This window comes from Morchella importuna, assembly GCF_003444635.1.
Source record: "Morchella importuna strain M04M26 chromosome Unknown Morimp01GS006, whole genome shotgun sequence".
In the NCBI taxonomy this organism is placed as follows: domain Eukaryota; kingdom Fungi; phylum Ascomycota; class Pezizomycetes; order Pezizales; family Morchellaceae; genus Morchella; species Morchella importuna.
In genome coordinates, this window is record NW_025763403.1 from 1,256,875 (window position 1) to 1,276,965 (window position 20,091).

The 20,091-nt window shown below is 46.1% G+C and overlaps 5 protein-coding genes across 5 annotated transcripts; 4 read left to right on the top strand and 1 right to left on the bottom strand.

Moving 5' to 3' along the window:
- Positions 1-441: 441 nt before the first annotated feature.
- On the top strand, positions 442-2,997 carry LAJ45_03144 (uncharacterized protein; the record flags this gene model as incomplete). The annotated part of the gene is made up of 8 exons (XM_046112733.1): positions 442-929; positions 1,315-1,397; positions 1,463-1,805; positions 1,868-2,057; positions 2,171-2,303; positions 2,375-2,435; positions 2,485-2,621; positions 2,675-2,997. The coding sequence occupies 8 exons, from the start codon at positions 442-444 to the stop codon at positions 2,995-2,997; spliced, it is 1,758 nt and encodes a 585-aa protein (XP_045974222.1).
- Positions 2,998-5,622: 2,625 nt separating this feature from the next.
- On the bottom strand, positions 5,623-6,459 carry LAJ45_03145 (uncharacterized protein; the record flags this gene model as incomplete). Its single annotated transcript, XM_046112734.1, has 2 exons — positions 5,623-5,918; positions 6,018-6,459. 2 exons carry the CDS (start codon positions 6,457-6,459, stop codon positions 5,623-5,625), a joined length of 738 nt encoding a protein of 245 aa, XP_045974223.1.
- A 1,607-nt stretch (positions 6,460-8,066) lies between these two features.
- On the top strand, positions 8,067-8,798 carry LAJ45_03146 (uncharacterized protein; the record flags this gene model as incomplete). The annotated part of the gene is made up of 1 exon (XM_046112735.1): positions 8,067-8,798. One exon carries the CDS (start codon positions 8,067-8,069, stop codon positions 8,796-8,798), a length of 732 nt encoding a protein of 243 aa, XP_045974224.1.
- A 4,196-nt stretch (positions 8,799-12,994) lies between these two features.
- Positions 12,995-13,938, top strand: LAJ45_03147 (uncharacterized protein; the record flags this gene model as incomplete). The annotated part of the gene is made up of 2 exons (XM_046112736.1): positions 12,995-13,506; positions 13,581-13,938. The coding sequence occupies 2 exons, from the start codon at positions 12,995-12,997 to the stop codon at positions 13,936-13,938; spliced, it is 870 nt and encodes a 289-aa protein (XP_045974225.1).
- Positions 13,939-16,419: 2,481 nt separating this feature from the next.
- On the top strand, positions 16,420-19,419 carry LAJ45_03148 (uncharacterized protein; the record flags this gene model as incomplete). Its single annotated transcript, XM_046112737.1, has 6 exons — positions 16,420-16,587; positions 16,647-16,779; positions 16,842-17,020; positions 17,083-17,342; positions 17,409-17,497; positions 17,555-19,419. 6 exons carry the CDS (start codon positions 16,420-16,422, stop codon positions 19,417-19,419), a joined length of 2,694 nt encoding a protein of 897 aa, XP_045974226.1.
- Positions 19,420-20,091: the final 672 nt, after the last annotated feature.

Below are 20,091 nucleotides of genomic sequence, written 5' to 3' on the forward strand. Positions count from 1 at the left end.
TTTTGATGCAGAGCTTATAATTGTATCGTCTATATGTATACTCAAGCCACTTTGAATAGGGTTCAAGTATATGCCACTGTAGTCACCAGATATCACTCGACAAAGTGGCTTGTATGCCGCAAAAAAATAGAGAGAGTCTTCGACAGAACTCTCTATTCCGTACTGCTAGTGACCTGAGAGTGCGTCACCCTATGAAACATATCAGTTCTTAGTGTTAGGCACCACACTGCAACTTTTCCGCCTGTGCTCTGTCTACCACATTCTTTCCGCTGCTGCCTCCCACCACAAGTACCTTAATCCTTCCGCTTCTTCCACATCCCATCTTTTCCTTTAAAAGTTCACCCCCGCCATCTCACTTCACCTCATCTCATCTCTACCCTATACCACTTCCATCCATCATTCATCTTTTAAAATAAGCAACAATACATCATCATCATCATCATGTCTGACGGCTGGGGCACTATGAATGATATCTCTAATAATGATGACGCTTGGGCGAGCACCGCTACTTCCAGTAACAAAGATACTCGGGAAAGTAGTAAACTCCCCATAGTTGGTTCACGCAGCGGCTCGGGCATTACCCAGGCTGCTGCTGGATCTTCTGGTAGTATCTCTGGCATTGAGCTTAAAGTCGACTCAATCTCTCTTTCTGACCCCGTCTTGCCACCTGGTGATGGGGTTGAAGGCCCAGTGGTTGATGGTTGGGTTGAGCGTAAACCTTACGATTATGAGACTTACGCAACTCCTGATCGTGACCCAGAGGCCCCTAGAGGAGAACCAACTGGTCAATGGGCCGCTTCCGGCCGTCGTTATGAATGGAAAGAGGAATATGGTGATGTTGCTCCAAGGGATGAGGCGCTGGAGTTGATGCTTTTTGGGGAAGTCGAAGACACTCCACAAACTACCAGTAGCGGCATCCAGTTTGAAAGGTTCGTAAATATACGTATTCGTACCAAGCTGGCCCATCTAAGCTATCAGCGAGAAATTTAATGCGTTTACTAAAGAAATGTTGTATCAATAGGCTTTTTCAACTGAATGTCTCTACTGAGGGTAACGAGCAGCTTATTCCTATCTCATCTGTAAGTCTCGACATTTGACCACATTTCATCATTATTTGACGGATCACTTCAGAATCCAGTCTCTCTGGGCTTCTAAAGTTGATTTCTTTCCTGAACAAGAGCTGACTTGGGGCTTAACTAGTTCGATGGGGCTAAACTTCATCCAGTGATGTTGGAAAACATCAGACTGGCAGGGTAGACTTTTCCTTTTCCTTTTCCCTTACCGTTCTTTAAAATTCTAACCTACATTTTCTAGGTATAAAGTACCCACTCCTATCCAGAGATACTGTATTCCAGCTATTCTTGAGGGACATGATATTCTTTCTTGTGCACAAACTGGTATGTTTAAATTACCTTGATGTAGCTTTTCTTTGAGGAATATCTTCACTAAAACTCTCGGTTAGGTTCTGGAAAAACTGCTGCATTTCTGATTCCTATCTTGTCAAAATTGATGGGCAAGGCAAAGCGCATTGCCGCTGCTCGTCCATATGATGGGCAGCGTGGCTACGTCGCTGAACCTCTCGTTCTTATTGTCGCCCCAACACGTGAACTAGCAACTCAGATTTTTGACGAGTGTCGTCGCTTCTGTTATCGAAGCATGTTGAGACCCTGCGTCATATATGGAGGAGCAGACGCAATTACTCAGAAAATGGAACTCGAAAGGGGTTGTGATATCCTTGTGGCTACTCCTGGCCGTCTGACCGATTTTTTGGAGCGCGGCAAGATTTTAACACTAAAGCGCCTTAAGTATAGTTCCCCCACAGTATTCTTTCGAGTATATGCGTCATGCTGATATAAATACTTGACAGGTTTGTGGTGATTGACGAGGCAGATGAGATGTTGGACATGGGTTTTGAACCGCAGATTCGCAAGATCCTTCAAGGCACAGATGCAAATGAAGATGATGACCAGCAAGTACTTATGTTCAGTGCCACATTTCAAAAGCCAATCCGTAAGCTTGCAAAGGATTTCCTGGCAGATGCATATGTCCAGATAAAGGTTGGACGTGTTGGGAGCACTCACGGAAACATCACCCAAAGGGCAAGTTTTGATTTCTTAAACTCTCTTTTAGACTTTGAAAAGTACTAATTCATTAGTCTCTGTTCATTTAGGTGCTTTGGGTTGATGAAAATAAGAAAAAAGAAGCCGTTTATGACCTCTTGTGTACTGCTCCACCTGCCCGTACCTTAATCTTTGTTAATCATAAACGTACTGCCGATTCTTTGGATGACTATTTGTACAACCGTATGTCCCTGTTTGCTCTTCTCTTCTCTTCTTTGCTTTTTTTTATCTAATAACCTTTCTTATTATACTAGTTAACCTTCCAACAACATCAATCCATGGTGACCGTACCCAGCGTGAACGTGAGGATGCTCTGTAGGTATTTCTATCAGAATTAATATTGCTCGTTTCTAACCGCAACCAGGCTTTCTTTCCGTTCCGGAAAATGTCCTATCATGATTGCCACTGGAGTAGCTGCTCGTGGACTCGATATTAAGGGTGTGATGCATGTTATCAACTATGATCTTGTGCAAAATATTGACGAATATATCCATCGCATCGGTAGGACCACTTCATTCATAAATTTTCTTATGTTAATATATGATCTATTTTAGGTCGTACTGCTCGCATCGGAAATGCAGGAATCGCTACCTCCTTCTTCAATGATCGTAATCCTGAAATCGCACCAGATCTCGTTAAGGTTCTCCTGGAATCGGAACAGATAGTTCCATCCTTTCTCGACGAGTACCGCCCTGCTGATGGCGAGGTCAACTTTGATGAGGAACCAGATACCGACGAAGAGGAATTAGCCGCGGGTGCAGAAGTCGCAGAGGATACCGCCGGAAATGATGAATGGGGGAAACCTGGCAAAGGCAGCGGTGCGGGTTGGGGTGAGGGCGCAGGTGGCGATGCTACCGTTGATGATGGCTGGAACTAATAACCGAATCTTTCAATCCAGCTATTGATAGTTAAAAATCTCTAAAAAGTTTGTTTTATCGAGCATACATACGCAATACGCGTAAAATATGTCTCGATATACTCAAACCGTTGGGAATCAACATCCCTGCAACCGTCATTACAATAAATACGATTCTTACTAAATTTCTGATACTGTAAGATATGAAAGACTTGTCTTAGGTTTTATGTATATCTCCATTTTTGTGGATTCAGGACATATATACATGTAGAATACACCGGTTTCTTAGTGGGAGATGGAGTCACAATATATCACTCGAACTTTGGGAACCTTCTATGACTTAAAAAAACCTATTCTGCCCAGCTCGGTAAAGATTTTAGATGGCTTGATGCTGATGACGGGGAATGTATTGATACTTTGAAAGCGTCTGGGGATGCTATTTTGATGGCAAAGATGCAAAGGGTCAAACTTCACATCTATCCCCTTGGGATTACAGTTGTCACGTTAACCAGACGTGGAAGCGCTTATATGAAGAACTACACGTATAAAGTTAAATAGTTTATCATGGTGTAATTCTTGGAATTCGTGAAGTTATGTTCAATCACTTAGCTTTTTATATCATAAGCATCTTCAAGAAGCAATTCTTAACCAGATCCTGGCAGGTAATTCGGCATGACCGCTGAATGGATACAGATTATATGCTTAGTTCTTATATACATGTTTTGGTCTTCCCGGGTTTGAGATTGGAGTTAATGTCTGGGGGGGGGGGGGGGGAGCTGACGTACATGGATGGACAAACACTCACAGATAGGATTAACTGTTATATAAACTCATAGAAATCGTGCGAGCAAGGAGGGGCCAGTGTGCCGCGCAGCAGTACCCAACCCCAATTGTGGGCACTTTATTCAGAAATGGGAACTAGTATCCCCTGGGTCGTAACAGCCGATATTGTGGTCCTTTTGGACCAATATTTTCTTCCGGTTTTTTTTCACCTATGGTGCGCCAAGCTCTTCCAACAAAGATTCGACTGCACAGGGACGTTCGGAGGAAGGCTCCTTTCTTTTGAGCCATCTGCAATAAGCATAGCGTCCGTGACTGTTGAGATATTTCGAATTTCCACTGTTGTTGTAGGAACGTTATTACGACCGAAGGGATAATACAACTACAGTTACATACTCATGCCAGAGGTTTTAACGATTAACGTAAATAGGTTGGATAGTATTTTATTCCTCTCCTAGGCTTTAGCTAATATATGTGGACAAACGACAGATAGTCGATACAGCAAGGCTTATCATAATTAGTGTTAGGCACGAGCCGAGCTGGCTCGAACACCTCAAGCTCTCCTTCTTACGAGCGCAAGCCAGCTCGAACTAGTATTAGAAAGACTCGAGCTTTTTGGACTATCAGTAATGGCAAAATTGGAAAATATAACGAAGATAAACCCCTTGAGTTCATCCTTAAAAGTGAAACTTATATCGAGATGACCATTTTTAGCTCTTTAATTGGAGCTCGGGCCTAAGCTTGAGCCATACTCACGAGCTCGAACATCCCAAGCCTTCGTTTGCACAATCCGAGCCAACTCGAGCTCTAACTCAAGCTCGTCTCGAACAGGCTCGTGCCCAACACTAATCATAATTCCACCCCCGTGGTGGCCGAATTTTTCTGGAATTATCGTAGGGATGGAATTTAGAGAGTGGTATTTGTTAGAAATCTACAGGTATTGTTCCCTCCAACCGCTGGAAGTTTGGTAGGGATTAATTTCGAGAGGGTAGAATTATGATAGGTTTCTCTGTATATGTACAGTACGATGCCAGTCGTGAGCGTCAGGCGCGGCGTCGCAACGCCCCCGAACCATCATGGGTACCAGCACAGCAACCACAATTGATCCTTTGGAGAGCACAATTTTTGTATAGTTGTTAAATAGTAGATAAATAACAATAATTTGACATTTAATATCTTGTATACCAACCCTCCGTGAAAAGGTTGTGGAAATCTGGTTGCGCGCGCGGCGTTGCGACGCCGCGCCTGACGCTCACGACTGGCATCGTACTGTACATACATGTATGCATGCAGCTACATATATCCCTAATTCTACAAGTGTGTTGTTCAATGAGACTGCATAGGGTTCATTTAGGCCTCTAAATACCTTTGTCATGGTCTTTAGAGCTTAAAATCCTTTGAATTCTCAGGAATTAAAATTTAAAAGTGCATGCACATACAAAGCCTATCACAGGGTTAAAATTTGATAGCGATCATACATACGTACGTGCTTGCGATTAATACACTATGATTAGAGCTTTGTAGGTAGTGATTACTAGTACTACCGCGTATGAACGTTTAACAGTGATTAATGTGTTTTATAATTGTTCCTGGTTTCCTCCTACCCGCAATTTCATTGTATACTTCCTACCGATATACCGGCTGTCCTAAGATTCAATCATGCTAACTTTAAGTTTTTTCCGCCACCCTTCCTCCGATTTCCATGCTATAGATCTGGTTGAAAACAAACGGTAATCATATACCTCCCAATTATGTCTAATGTCGTGTCCAAACGGTCGGTTATTGCCCTACCGAAAGAGTTGGGTTAAAATTTGGAGATTAAAATTTCTTGGGAGAATCTTACAATAAAGGAGCAAACGCATGACTTTAGTATCGGCTTTTGTTTAATCTTGACGCGTCGGTAAGCTCGGCTGCTTTGTCTATGCTCTTGAAATCGCGTTTTTTAAACACCCTCTTATTCTTGGATGACCCTTCGATCCCGGTGTCGACAGGCTTATACGACTTGATGCTTGAAGTGACAAAAAAATTTGCGGATACTGTCTTGGTCTTCACGGATATAGTGACGATGACCGTAAATGTAATATAAGTCTCGCTGTTCTCAGTATTGCATCTGAGAACTGGCTCGATGTTCTGCAGCGAGACGTTATCAACTAACAGATCTGCTTTATATATCCATTTAGCTACTGTCAGTACTGGCTCCTAATGAAAGAAAGGATAGAAAGATATTACTGGACTGGAAGTTTCTGAGAGGGTTCACATACTACCATTCTCGAATTCACCTTCTCTGTAGTGGTGAATGAAGACTTTAACAGCCATCGATCGATCAATATCTTTATTGCAAGATTCACATCTTTTATAATAACTCTTTTCTTGGTTGACAAAAATTCTCCAGTCGCCTGGAATATCAAGAACATCTTTGCAATCTTTAAATAGATTGTAGCATGCGGAGATTGTCTTAGATTTGAGTGTAATGGTAGCTCCAGGGTTATGGACGTTATCTGTGCCCACGCAGAAATCACACAAACTAAACCAGGATCCCTCTGGAGCTTGTAACATTCGACTGACAAGTTTGGGGACGTCGATAGTTAATGGGATTCGGTTCTTCCATTTGATCTTGTCGGGACTGTCATCAACTTGGATGCTGGACATTGATACCACAACTGGTCTTTCAGAAATTCTTTCAGCAGTTGGTGATTCCTCCATAGCTGAAAGCACTGTATCTTGATCGGGTTTATTTTCTTTACTTCCTAGGGAGGGGGGTGAGTGATTAAGATTGTCATCCAGTGTATTTAACGCAGTTAAGTTCTGTACACTGAGCTCCATTGGATTCTCAGGGTTTATGATGTCTAGTTATGTCAGAAAAAGAAAAGAAAAGAAAAGAAAAGAGGAAGAGGAAGAGAAAAAAAACTAGATTAGAAATAAATTGTATTACCTCCATGATGGATGAGTGGATCATCATACTGAACAGCACGACCAATTGGCTGCGTGTTTTCAGCTTTATTTGTGGGTGGACGAGTCATTTTTAATAAATACAGTTGTTGATGTTTATATAGATTAGATTTGATTGAGTTGTAAAGGGTAAAGGGAGGATGTGTAATTAATGCCTTGATGTGACGATGATGATGATCGGCCGTAGAAGGAGAGGGGAAACAAGAAGGAAGAGAAGTTCACTACTACTTAGGTATTGCTCTGGCATTAATACTTCTTGGCACCCTAATAAAGCTCCTGACGTACGGCTCACCTATGTCCAAGGTACTTAGTCAGGATTCATTTGGTTATTAAAGTTTATATTATGAGTGGGTTGAAAACTTGGATATTACTTCTAAGATTAAGCATGTAAGTAGATATGTATATTTCATTTCGGCATTCGATCATTTAGTATTTAGCGGCTCTAGTCTTGACTCCTAATTTGAAACTTCTTAATATATACTATATATATGGTTACATTTAATATTCCATCAGGCCGATCTGAAAAGTCGATTTACTAGCTCGGATAATCACTTTATAAATTTACTACATATTGTACATGTACAGCAAAACCTATATCATAATTCTACCCCGCGGTGGCCAAATGATGCTGGAATTATCGGAGGGATGGAATTGAGAGAGCTAGAGATAGTTAGCAAACCGCAAATTTTGTTCCTTCCGAACGCTGGAAGCTTGGTAGGGATGGTATCTCGAGGGGTGGAATTATGATAGGTTTCTCTATATGGACAAAACTAATTTGATGGTTACTTGTTCTTATCGATTCCTTAGGCGATCAGTCCAAATCAAAATCGTGGCCGAACCAGATATCGTATAAGCTATGCTCTGATAAACGCAGTTCCTGTTTATTCTGTCCTCGAGTTTCTTACACGCTAGAAAGCTCCACTCGTTCCACTGGAGACAGGGAGAGAATGAATAGTATTGCGAGTTGACAAAATTAGCCGGATACTCTGCTATAATTACCGAAACCAAATTAGCCACAATAACCAACGTTTAAAATCCTTGCGATTAATTGAGCTCATATTAAAACCAGAGATAATACAAGCATAGCTATATAGAGAATCGCAGATATCACATGACCTCTTTACTTTCCAGTCGGGTTTCTGTTGAGAGGATGTGCTACTCGATGAATTAGTTTAATTGAGTACATGTACCTCCGTACTGCATGTTCCTAATATACATGTATACATTCGATGGTTTTAAGTACGTACATACAGCTGGTGCTCAAGCTCCTTGATATGAGCAACCCTAACCCCAAGGGTTACCCTCCACAGCTTTTATAACGTTCCCACTTAGGCCGTTGAAACCTTAAAAGAACAACCGCCATGCCACTTCTCCCAACACCCGATACTTCTCACGTCGATTATGATCAAATTTACGAGCCCAGTGAAGATTCTTACTTGTTGTTAGACACACTAAGCAGTGACTCTGAAATCTCATTTCTCAAAGAGCGCTTTCCCACCCAAAATGCAGTACCTATTGTTCTCGAAGTTGGCACGGGCTCAGGTGTAGTGCTTAGTTTTCTCACGACAAATTCATCGACAATCTTTGGACATGACTCGGTCCTTACTTTAGGAATTGACGTCTCGACCCCTGCAAATAAAGCCACGAATGAGACTATCTCTAGGAACAAGCCGCGGGGACACTACCTCGATTCTCTGACTGCGAACCTTGTGTCGCCCTTAAGAGATGGGACCGTGGACATGCTTGTTTTTAACCCCCCATATGTGCCAACATCTGAGCTGCCAATTCTTCCGGGCGAGGAGGATGCAGAGGGAGGGCGTAAGCTGGACTTGCTAGAGCTGACTTACGCCGGGGGACCTGATGGGATGCTCACAACGGACCGACTTTTGGACTCTTTGGAAAAGGTACTGAGCAAGGATCGCGGAGTAGCGTATATTCTGCTATGTGCACAGAATAAACCGGAAGCTGTTGCTGAGCGGTTGAGATCTGGGAGATACGGAGAGGAAGGCATAAGATGGCAGGTTGAAAAGGTTGGGAGCTCTGGGAAGAAGGGAGGATGGGAAGTTTTGGGGATTTGGAGGATTTGGAGATAATTGCCGATTCTCCTCAATTGATCAATCATCATGGGATCTATCTCTAATCACGGGGGGATTATGTAGGCTATACTGCTGACATGCCGCAGCATGCAAGAAATATGTATGAATGATTAGGAAACGATGTAATGTATAAGAGAAGAAGATTCATCGCATTGTTAATACATGTATTGTGGCCATCTCAGCTATTGAATCTACACGGTATTTTTCTCTTTTTTCCTTCTTTTTCCAATATACTAGCGTCTTCCGTAATTCCAGGACTATCACATGTCCCTTACACTCATTGCTCCCGGTTCTCTATAGCTACATGTGCTTTGTAGTGGGCTGGGGCTTTGGGGAGCCAATTACATCCTTTTCAACCTATTACATAAATCGAGGGCCCGGAGGGTACTGCATACCGACCCAGCGACAGTGTCGGGCAGATACCCACATATCTACTACCTAGATCGATCATCAGTTATTTCACAAGTACATCTATCGGTCCGCTTTCCTCCCAGCCAGTTTTTTTGTGTAGTGTTACTAATATTTAACTACAGACATCACAAAGAAGTGTATCTAGTGACACTTCAACCAGATATATGCACATGCATTTCCCATACATTTTGTGTTCCTTTATATACCGCTACTTCGGGCTAGTAGACTCATGGGCTTCAAGTAAGGCGGTGGGTAGAAGGCCAAGGCGCATGTTGAACGCCTTCAAAGGTAGGTTATGCCTACCGATTGTATTATCCCTCGACAGTGACAGTAATGTATTAAGACCTTGGGCTGTCTCAATTCGATCCTGAACTTATTTGTATCTGATTGCTAATGTACTAAACATGTTTAACAGAATTGGGTCGACCAAGATTATACGACCAAAAGAAGATCAAGGCACTTCGAGACGAGGGGGCGCGCTTGAACTTCGGACTACCTCGCGAGACCTTGAGGTCCACGACTCGTGTACCACACCTGCGCACGCACTAATGGTCTAAGGGGGTTAAGATAGTCTCATGCCCAGACTTTTGTTGTGAACTCGTTCCTCATTCTTGTGCTGCAGAATCGCACTAGGAGACTAGGGTTGTTAATATCGATCCCACTTAAAATCATGCTTTGGCAAAGCTCTTGGAGCAGTAACAAAGCTTACTAAATGCATACCTACATGTACTTTTCCGTTTCAATCCAGAACAAATGTATCGTTTGATACCAATTCTCGGCTCTCAACTTTTGTCTAGAGCCGAAGACCGAGAGAGGAAATAACGACAAGCAGATAATAAAAAGCCGCCCTTCTTCTATAATTTAAACAAGATTCATGATTATAATCAATTGAAGTAGCCTGGCGCCGTGTATGATCCTGAGCTCGTTCATAGCCTAATGAATTTTGTTTAATACGGTATCGACCCTATTTCATCTTCTCAACACTACTATCTCAGTTGCTATTCTACATCAGATCTTGTCTGGATCTTTACCGATGTAGTAAACATCGTATTCGACTTTAGAAACAATTGAGTGAAAGCTCGTGACCAAAACCAGTCAATATAATATACCCACGACCCGTTGCATATGAGACAGGAAGAGCCGCGGTACACTGTCTCGTCGCCAGTGCACTGGCTGTAGCTATTAGAAGGAGGTCTTCGATTGGGAGCTATGGTTTTTAAGAGATCCAAACTCGAACAGGTAGGCCAAAGTGTCCATAGATCGAAGCTTGTCAGCTATGCTAACCACTCTAGATCTTCGCCTCAACCATGACCCTTCGCCTCAATCACAGAGGCTTTTGTTGTGATATTCTATCCCGCACCTTATCGCAGGGTGCTCCAAGCATCTGTGCTTAGGATAGACAATAGATCGATTCATAGATTACCATACTACGCAAGATATATTATTGAAATTCAAACTCAAAAGGGGTCCATCTATATAAATTGAGTTAAGTTCAATTATTTAAGTGTTTACCAGATATCACCTATGTCCTTGCCTCAGTCAAGCATACTTCTATTCCGTGCGTTATCGTAAGGTAGGACCTGTGCTTTTGATAGACAGATTAGGTTCGACCCCACGTCCTCTATTTTACTTGCGCAGTGCAGCTAACCACTTCGCGATGCAGGAGGTGGCAGGGCAGGTGACCACTACAAACCTTTGTAGCGATGTCACGCCTACTCTTAAATTGCTTTCTATGAACGGGGAGTTACATACATACGGAGATTCGTTCAACTGGCACTAGTTCAATTAATGAACAGCTACCTGATCTACCCGTTGCCGAGAACTGTAGCATAGGCATTATGATAGCACGGCCACCCACATGCGTGGAATCTTTAAGTACTTGCCTATCCAAATTCCCCATGACATGGAGGCGGAATCTTCTTTCAAGTTTGATCGTCGGGCGGGGGTGCATAGACCCCTCGAGCCATGATTCTATTCGGTAAATCTGAGGCTCCTGCGTCCGGAATGGATATCTGTGCAGCATCAGAGACAAACCGTCCACGGAAATTACTCTAGCGCGCACTGGCCGTGCGATAAGCGGCATGAGCTGTTTTCAGATTCTATCGCGAGATTGTGGATCATTGCCACCCCGGGGTGGCTATCGGTATGTTTACTTGTTTTTTTTTGCAGCGCCGAAGGGTGAGTGAGTGCTTACCGTAGGTAGTATGGGAAGACAGGCGGGCATATAGGCCTCTAGCCATGATAGTTTATCCCGTTCAATGCCTAAACCAAACGAATGCGCGTACTCTCCTCCATTATTCCTTCGAAATATTCATTTCTCCCTCCTGCTGAGGTTTTCAGAATCTCAGGGATTCTAATACGCCTAGGTCCAGCTTCTTTGGTCGCTTCATCAGCAGAGGATTGGTGCCCTAAACTTGATGGAAAAGTTGAAAATAAACGCCTCCTCGAACCAACTTCATGATTCGCAGGCGTAGCTGTGTGTTACATGTCGTCCCTGTCGTTGTATATGTCATTGAACGCATTAGAGGCTTGTTGATATGATGGGAGGCAATCTGGGTACTGGGGCTAGTACTAACTTGGTTGTGTGTCCTTGCCAAGAATTAATACGCGGCGATGTCTGGCCAATCAATCAAACCACAGTTTTTCCTACCAACGACGCACAAATACATCGAGTTTTATATACTAACTTCAACAACGATTAATAAATGTGTTCGGATGTGGTCTCCCAATTGGTTATCCAGGATCCCTGGGCCACATTAACGAATAAGAGATCTTTGGCTTACTTCTAGATCACGTTTGATGACCAGGCCTAGGAGTAAGGAATCATTTATTCCAAATCCTATCTTTAGATCTATGAGAACCCGGACTCATGAATGATTATTAGGAAATAGCCGCTTCTAACTACTGTGCAGGCCTTGGTCGATGTTGTGATGCACATTCATCGATCTAGTATACCTAATCCGGATACCTAAACGTACTCAATTCCCGCGGCGCCGATTTTGTTGTTCGGCTGAAATGGTGTCACAAAATCTGGGATACAATACCGCAGGTGTATATATTTATCTGAACTTGTTCACGTCCGTATCATTGGCCCGCATTTACAAGTCTAATATCATACAACCAACTCTTATTACTGCTGGATCCAATGGAACCAGATAGGCATGGTCGTGAACAAATTGACGGGAGCCGGATCGACTCTCTCTGTTTCCATTTTCGGTACGCGAAGAACTCTTGAACCCCTGATTGCCATGCGTAACCGGCGGTGATGCGTGCTCTAAGACTTGCATTCTGAGACATAGGGAACGCTGATCATTTCCTCATATCGTTATGATGTATCGTCCCCAATCCCCGCAAGCGCCCCGGGATGTCCCATCGCGAGAGGAGCTGCATCAACAGAAAAAACTCACTAAGCCTAACCTTCGGATTCTCGGACCCTACACATGTAGGCATCTATTTTGCCTCAGTTGCCAGTTGTGCCTACGTTCGGTCAGCCCAATTTTTTGTGAACACACCTTTTGCTACTCCTCATACGCTCCTCGGCACCCTTATTATGAGCATTATGAGCTTATTACTGCCCATCTACACTTAATTAACCCTCTCCCCCCCCCCCTCTTCCTCCCCGCACTTTAGATCAGCGTGTTGATCGTAGATTGCACTTTATCATAATCTACCTTCTTATAGAGAGAGCAAAGCAGAGTGAAATTCTCAACTCCAGCATTTAACCAGCAAACTGGCCAGAGTCGCCAGATCGTATCGAAATAAACACCCCCACAAAAAGTAAAATGGATTATTACCACAACACAACCCCCGAACTCGAGCCGCACTCCGGCATCAAATTCGACGTCAGTCCCTCTGGAGCCGTCACGACCACCTCCTCGAACCGCCGCTCCCTCATAGCACCCGACAATCTCCTTCGCTCCCTCCGCGAGCGCTCGCGTGACAGCTACCAGAAAATCAGAGAGCTCCCTCGACCATTTCAGTATGCGGCCACGCCTGCGGCACCGCCATTGATACAGACAGTCAGCACAGGGGGGTTCGGGGACCACTCGGTATGCGAAGGCCCCGTGGTTGCTCCGGGACCCAGCGGCGGAAGGAGTATCAGCGGTGCGACAGGGTGTCTGGGGATGAGTACGGGCGGGAGATGTGTAGACGAGATCAAGAAGACTGCGAAAGGATGGGTTGAGAGGGTGGAGGGCGTCATGGCTAGTTCGAGGACGACAGTAGTGGTGGAAAGGCCCACGGAGCAGACATTGAGGGTCAAGAACAACAAGACTGGGAACTGCGTCTATCTAGTGTATGTCTCTACCGGTCTTCACCTGATTATTGTAATAAGCATTTTTGACTAACAAAGCATTTATATGATTACAGAACAAAATCACCATCAGGACTAGAAGAGCTCACACCTCTCGACTCGCTAAAGCACCTCTTCCCCAACAATAAGTATCTCCGCACATCCCTCGTCTCGTGGAACCACCACTTCCAAAACCCCCCACAGCACTGGCTCATCAACTTCATCCCCCGGGCTTATCTGCGGCGCGGCTTCTTCCTCGCGGAGGAGATCTGCAATTATCTCCTTCAGTACCCCGACGGGTGTAAATACCGCGTCGAGTACGAGCCGATCGGGCACGAGAGTAGCCTTGTAGGCACCATTGTGCCGCGGTCACTGAGGGCGAGAGCAAAGACGGGGAGGTATTGGGAGGGTAGGGAGAAGGAGATTGAGGGATGATCTATATCTCATTATTACTGTTGGGCTTGTTTGGGTTTGCTTATTGGGCGGAAAATTCCGGATGGCGCTTTTTGGTTTTGCTTATTTGGGGGTGTTTTTTTGTTTGGCTTGTTACAATGATTGGAATTTTGGTTATTGCGGGATGGGTAATGATTGGTTTTGGGGGGAACAATATATTGGATAGGGCGGGCTACGTGGGTCATGACATTCACGAAAGAAAACATATATACATGTATTTTGTTTGGTATTTTTAGAGTTCATAGTTTAATAATTATATATATATTATAATAGAGTAGTTTGGTTACAATAATGATTTTCTCTTGTGGTTTTTCACTGATAGCCATAATAATCGTGATGTTTACTAAACACCCCCTACCACAGACACCACCAAACCATTGCAATATACGACGTAACCAGCAGCCAGGCACAAACGACTACAAATCACAAATCCATCAATTCATCCCATCTCCATATCCGCACGCAGCCCCAGACCCAGCTCCAGACCCCGCCCACCCGGTTCACCCCGTAGGTCAGTCTCACGTACTTTGTCCACAGTCAAGTTTAACCTTCTTCTACAGATCCCCACCTGTGCAATGCCTTAAATAGCTGCGCGTCGCATGCTCGGTATCTCATTTCTACTGTCTCTGTCTCTGGTCTTTGTCCTCTATGGAAGGAAAAGAAGAAAAGAAGGTGTCTGGGACAGCTTCTTAAGCTTTGGGCGGAGGGTCTGGGGTCGGAGGTTGTGAGTGGTCTGGAGGTTGACCGGTGGTGTCAGTAGAGTGTGAGTAAGTTCATGGTGTCAGTATCGGTTCATCATGGCGGCGGTGGTGGTGTCAGTGGGTGTGTGATTGTCGCGCTGGCTGGACGTTGACTTGACTTGACGTTTGGGCTGCCGTTACTGTACAACTGTTTTTTCTCATCCTTTCGGCCAGAGATCTGAGTAGTGTCGGACGACAAACCATGTACCATAGCACTCCACTCTCTACACTTTGTCAATTGACCCCCAGGGTGCCCATCCCCCCTACCAAGCAACCCCGGAGCACAACACCACCCACCCCCACCCCCATTCTCCCCCTAGCTAGCCTCACCCCATTTCCCACTCCGACCGCCCTTATTAAACAAAGCACCCCCCGCCGGCGCCAAGCCCCACCATTCAGACCCGACAAATTTAAAGTTCTGTCCACTTTACCTTGCTTTACTAGCTTCCCGAATCAGCCAGCACGACCCACGACCCCACGACACACGACCGTCGTCGACCCACACACGTCGAATCGCCGACCCCGGAGACGGCCCGGAGCTTCGGAGATTTTCCACCGCGACGGGGTTAGCCTGCCCCGGTGGGACACCACACGGGTCGGACTTTTGGCTGGGAAACCACGGGGGAGGTTTTGGCGGGGTTTGTCTTGCTTAGAGTAGCCAGGTGAGATAGGTGGTGGTGGTGGGCAAAGTAGGATGTCAGGTACCAGATGTTTGGTACGTAATAGGGTAGAAGAGCTCGAGGGTGAGATGTTTGGCCCTTGGGTGGCTTATCCACAAGGGTGAGTGATGTCTGATGACGGCGCAGGGTAGGGCTGCGTAATGTCGGGTTTGGTATGGGAGGGACGGGGTGTTAGAGGGAGAGCGCGTGGAGAGAGAGGTGCGCGTGCAGAAACAATGGCTTTCTGACAGACAGGCTACTATTTTACTATTACTATGTATTACTGATGATTGTATGCTACATGTGGTCTAGAGTAGGGCTTAATACATATTTAAATAGAAATAGATGAGGCTGGAGACCGGAGACGAGACGATAAAGTCGCAGAAGCGAAACAGAAACAGGCAGAAACAGCTGAGGCTCAGAATTAAGCTCTGCGGGACAGGACAGCCACGTACGTACGTAACTACTATTATCGCGATAGAGCACGTATGATACTCGTGTTAAACTCTTCTCAAGCACCTACATGAAGATAGATGCAGGTACAATAGGTGTTCTACACAACCGGAGAATTAAACGCGCCCTCTGATTCGCCTCTCCCTTGTTACTATTTTCCGCCAAGCGTCTATTCAGTACCCAGTACCAGTAGCGCACGCAACCCTACCGCCCAGTGCCAGGAACCTCAAACACCATCCATCCCTAGTCTAGATAATATCATTCTATATCGCAGCCAATCCCAATCGCCCCAGATATGATTTGCCGAGCCCACTATAGAGGGTTTCTATCTGAAACTCGTATTATAAACCACTGGAGGTACTTTACTTTACAGGGAGATACAGGTAGCTTAATACAAATACTGCTGCTTGTCGCCCCTTCACCTCCTCTCACCCTTTCTACTTCTGATGGGAGCGAACTTGTAACGCCGATTGTTGGATTTTTTTGTTCTCGCTACGCCTCCTGGTTAAGAGTGCGGTTTTTACACGTTCATTGCATTCGCTCGTTTACTAACCTCTACTTTCATTCACTCATTATTTTATTTTATTTTTCATTTTACTGCTAGAGTCAGTATGAAGTCACTGAACTTCTTCCTCCCCCTCCTGCTCCCCGCAGCTGCGCTGTGCCAGCAGCTTTCTGTGACAAAGTTCGCAAACACGCTCTTGCTCCCGGCGTCTTTCGACCCGATCATTGCCGCCTACTGGACCGGCCTCCCGCACCACAGACGGACGCCCTTTTCAGTAAGCTCTCCAACTCAAGCTCCAGCTTTTAAAATAGCTATATACTGACCCTCGTACAGGTATCACCGGATGGCAAGTCTGCATATCTTGCGTATCTGGACACGACGTATAACGCCGTCTATGTCCAGCAAGTTGATACGACCACCTTCGCAGCCGTTGGTGATGCTGTTCAGGTTGAGAGTGCCCGGGAAGGTATATACATAGAATCTCTCTCTCTATATATGTATTACAATTGCTAATATAGTATGATACAGCTGGTGGTCTCGTCGCCCAGAATGATGGATTCGCGCTGCTGGCAAACTTCATTCCCGACGCCGGCACCACGGATGCCCCGCCAAACGGCTATCCAATCGCCGAGATAGTCCGCTACAAGGACGGCGCTCAGGCGTGGAGAACGCCCGTTAATGGGCCGGGCGTGCATGAAGCTGATGGGGTATGTTCCAATTCTGTCATTATATCATTTCCATTAAGCACAATACTTACTGGTGTATATAGCTCTCTGCATCTCCGGATATGAACGGAGACCTTGTCTACTCTGAGGCCGCAGGACTCTATGCGGCCTATGTTGTCGTCACGGCCTACACTGGCGCTGCGTCGGGCCATTTTGGAGACTCGATTCAGTATGTGGACGACTCTGGAGCTCTGAAGACTATTGCGGGTGCTAGTAGCACTTGGGGGTGTAGTCACAACACTGGTATCGGCCTTGAAGCTGCTGATGCGGCGCCGTTTGCTAGTGTTTGTGCTGAGGATCAAGGGTTAGTGCTACTATCTATATTCAAAGACTTAAGTAGAGAATAGACAGCTAATGATACAACCCACAGCGCAATCTGGCTCAACACCGACACGCAGACCATGAACGGTATCAAAATCGCCAACGAAAATACCACCAACGGCGTCAGCGGCGAGCCAAGTACACCCTCCCTCCCCTCCCTCTTTCCCTTGAATATCAATTGCTAACAATCTCTAGTGGGCGGAATGGGCGGTTCATACAGCAATCTCGCCCTCTTCCCCGACACAACCTCCTACATCTTCGCCTGGCAGTCCCGCGGTGCTCTCAACCTGCAAGAAAACTCCTGGCTCGGCACAGGCTTCACGACCTGCTCCCCGCGCTGGCTCAACCACAATGTCGCCGTCTCCCTTACCACATCCAAAGACAAGCTCCTCGGCGAGCAAGCCAGCTCCGTAGTTGGTACCGCCGAAGGCGACACTCAGGTCACATGGATCACCGAGTCTGACACCACGGACCACCAGAATGTGCATGTTGCGACACTTGATAGTGGCAATGCGGTGGTGACTTGGGAGGAGCTGGCGGACCCGGATTGTCAGCCGGTGCCACTGAGTTGCACGGGAACCTTTAATGGTACGTGGGCGCAGGTAGTGGGGAGCAAGGGCGAGAAGGTGGGCGAGAAGGTACTGCTTGGTGAGGATGTGTATGTGGCAGGGGATATGGTGACAATGGGAGAGAAGGTGTGTTGGCCGTATGTGGATATGGTGTGGGATCTGAGTGCGCCAAAGGCAAATGGGACATATGTAAAGGAGATGTCGTTTGCGTGTGTTTCTTTGAGTGGGAGCGGAGACGCAGTATCGTCTTCGACGAGTGCTGCGGCGGCAGCGACATCAAGTGTACCGGCAACGTCGTCTCTCATATCGGCGCAGGATGAGACTACCGCTGCTACGACTATTACTCGTACTTTTGGAGACATTGCGGCCACAGCTTCTTCCTCTTCAGCTGCCGAGATTGTCAGTAGCACCGCGGAAGCCACAGCGCCCTCAGAGACCGATGTTGGATCAACAGCCGAGCTTCCGTCAAGGACATTCGATAACATTGCCACCATGGATGGCAGCGAGGTCACAACCACCGTAACAGCTTCCTCAGAAAGAGAGACTGTAACTTCAACTGAGGATGCTGGCACGACCAGCACCCAGGAAGCAGCTTCTTCTACTAATGCTACAACTTCTGCGGCAGTGACTCTGACCGAGCTTCCCACGAGGTCATTTGGAAACATCGTGACGGCGACTGACTCTAAAGTCGTTACTGCGACATCTACGGCTGCTAAGTCTTCCAAAGTTGCCGCGTCGTCCTCGAAAGTCGCTGCTTCGTCCTCTACAGACGCAGCAGAGACATCTGTAGCAGTGACATTGACTGAGCTTCCTACCCGGTCATTCGGGAACATCGTCACGGCCACTGATGTCCCTACTGAGATTGCCACATCAACTGATGCTTCATCTTCTAAATCTGCTGCTTCATCTTCCACAGATGCCATAGAAACATCTGTAGCGGTAACCCTAACAGAGCTTCCCACCCGCTCATTCGGGAACATCGTCACGGCCACCGATATCCCCACTGAGATTGCCACATCTGCCACATCTACCCCTGATGCAGATCCTACATCCTCAAAAGCCGCCGCAACTTCAAAGGTCACCGAAACATTCACCGAGCTTCCCACCCGCAGCTTTGACAACATCGTGACCGCCACTGAGACTGCCACTGCCACTGCCACCCAAACCCGCTCCCGCTCCCGCGTAGCCGGCACCACTACTATCACCCGCTCCGCCGCCGCCGGCACAACAGCCGTCGAGACGCAAACCCGAACATTCACAAACATCGTGACGGTCTCCACCACGCTGGCTACTCAGACTATTGTTGCCACGCCTACGGCAGGCGCAGACGCGTGGACGGCCTGTGCGGATGATGGGACGTGTGCGGAGGGGTTGCAGTGCTTCAGGTTTGAGAACGGCGTGGGGATATGTGTACCGAGTTTTGAGGAGCGTGTTAGTATGAAGGGGGTTGGCCATAGGGGCGCGAGGGGGAGGAGAAGGGGGAGTAGATAGGTGGGGTTGTAATTATTAGATGTCCTGCGTGCGGGATGGGGGTGTTTCTTGTTGTTATATAGTTCTTTTAGTTGTAGTTTTGTGGATTTATTTCTATTGTATAGATCTATCGAGTTTTGGATGCCTGTGGAGCCGTCGTTGGCGAGCGAGTATGTGGATTTTGTTTGCCCGAAAATGTGAAAACAGAGCTGCACTGTGACACTTGTTTCCACCGTGTTCTAATTATTTCACCCAGTTCCACACCTCAGCAGCGCAATTCCCGCACCAACCTTTTTTACGGCCTACAAGCTAGATCCTCGCATATATGTTCCGAGGGATGAATCTCTCAATCGTTTAGCAGGGGGTGGTGTAACGTACACACATGCAGGCAATATGGATATGGTCATAGTCTATCACTCGCTGGCTGCCAAGCCAAAGTGTGACACTGCTCAAACGAAGGCACCTCGTGAAAAATCAACATCTTTACTTTAAGAGAAATTCAGTCCACGACAGAACATGTCATTATGCCACCGGTAGCGAGAGGCGAGGAAGTCAATATTGTTGAATGAAATATGTTTTTGGTCTGCCTGTGAGGAGGATCGAAGGCAGGTGCAGGCAGTTTCATTTAATTATGGATGATTTATACTACGCGTACGACGTATGGCACAGTAAGTTTGAAATAGATCCAGAATT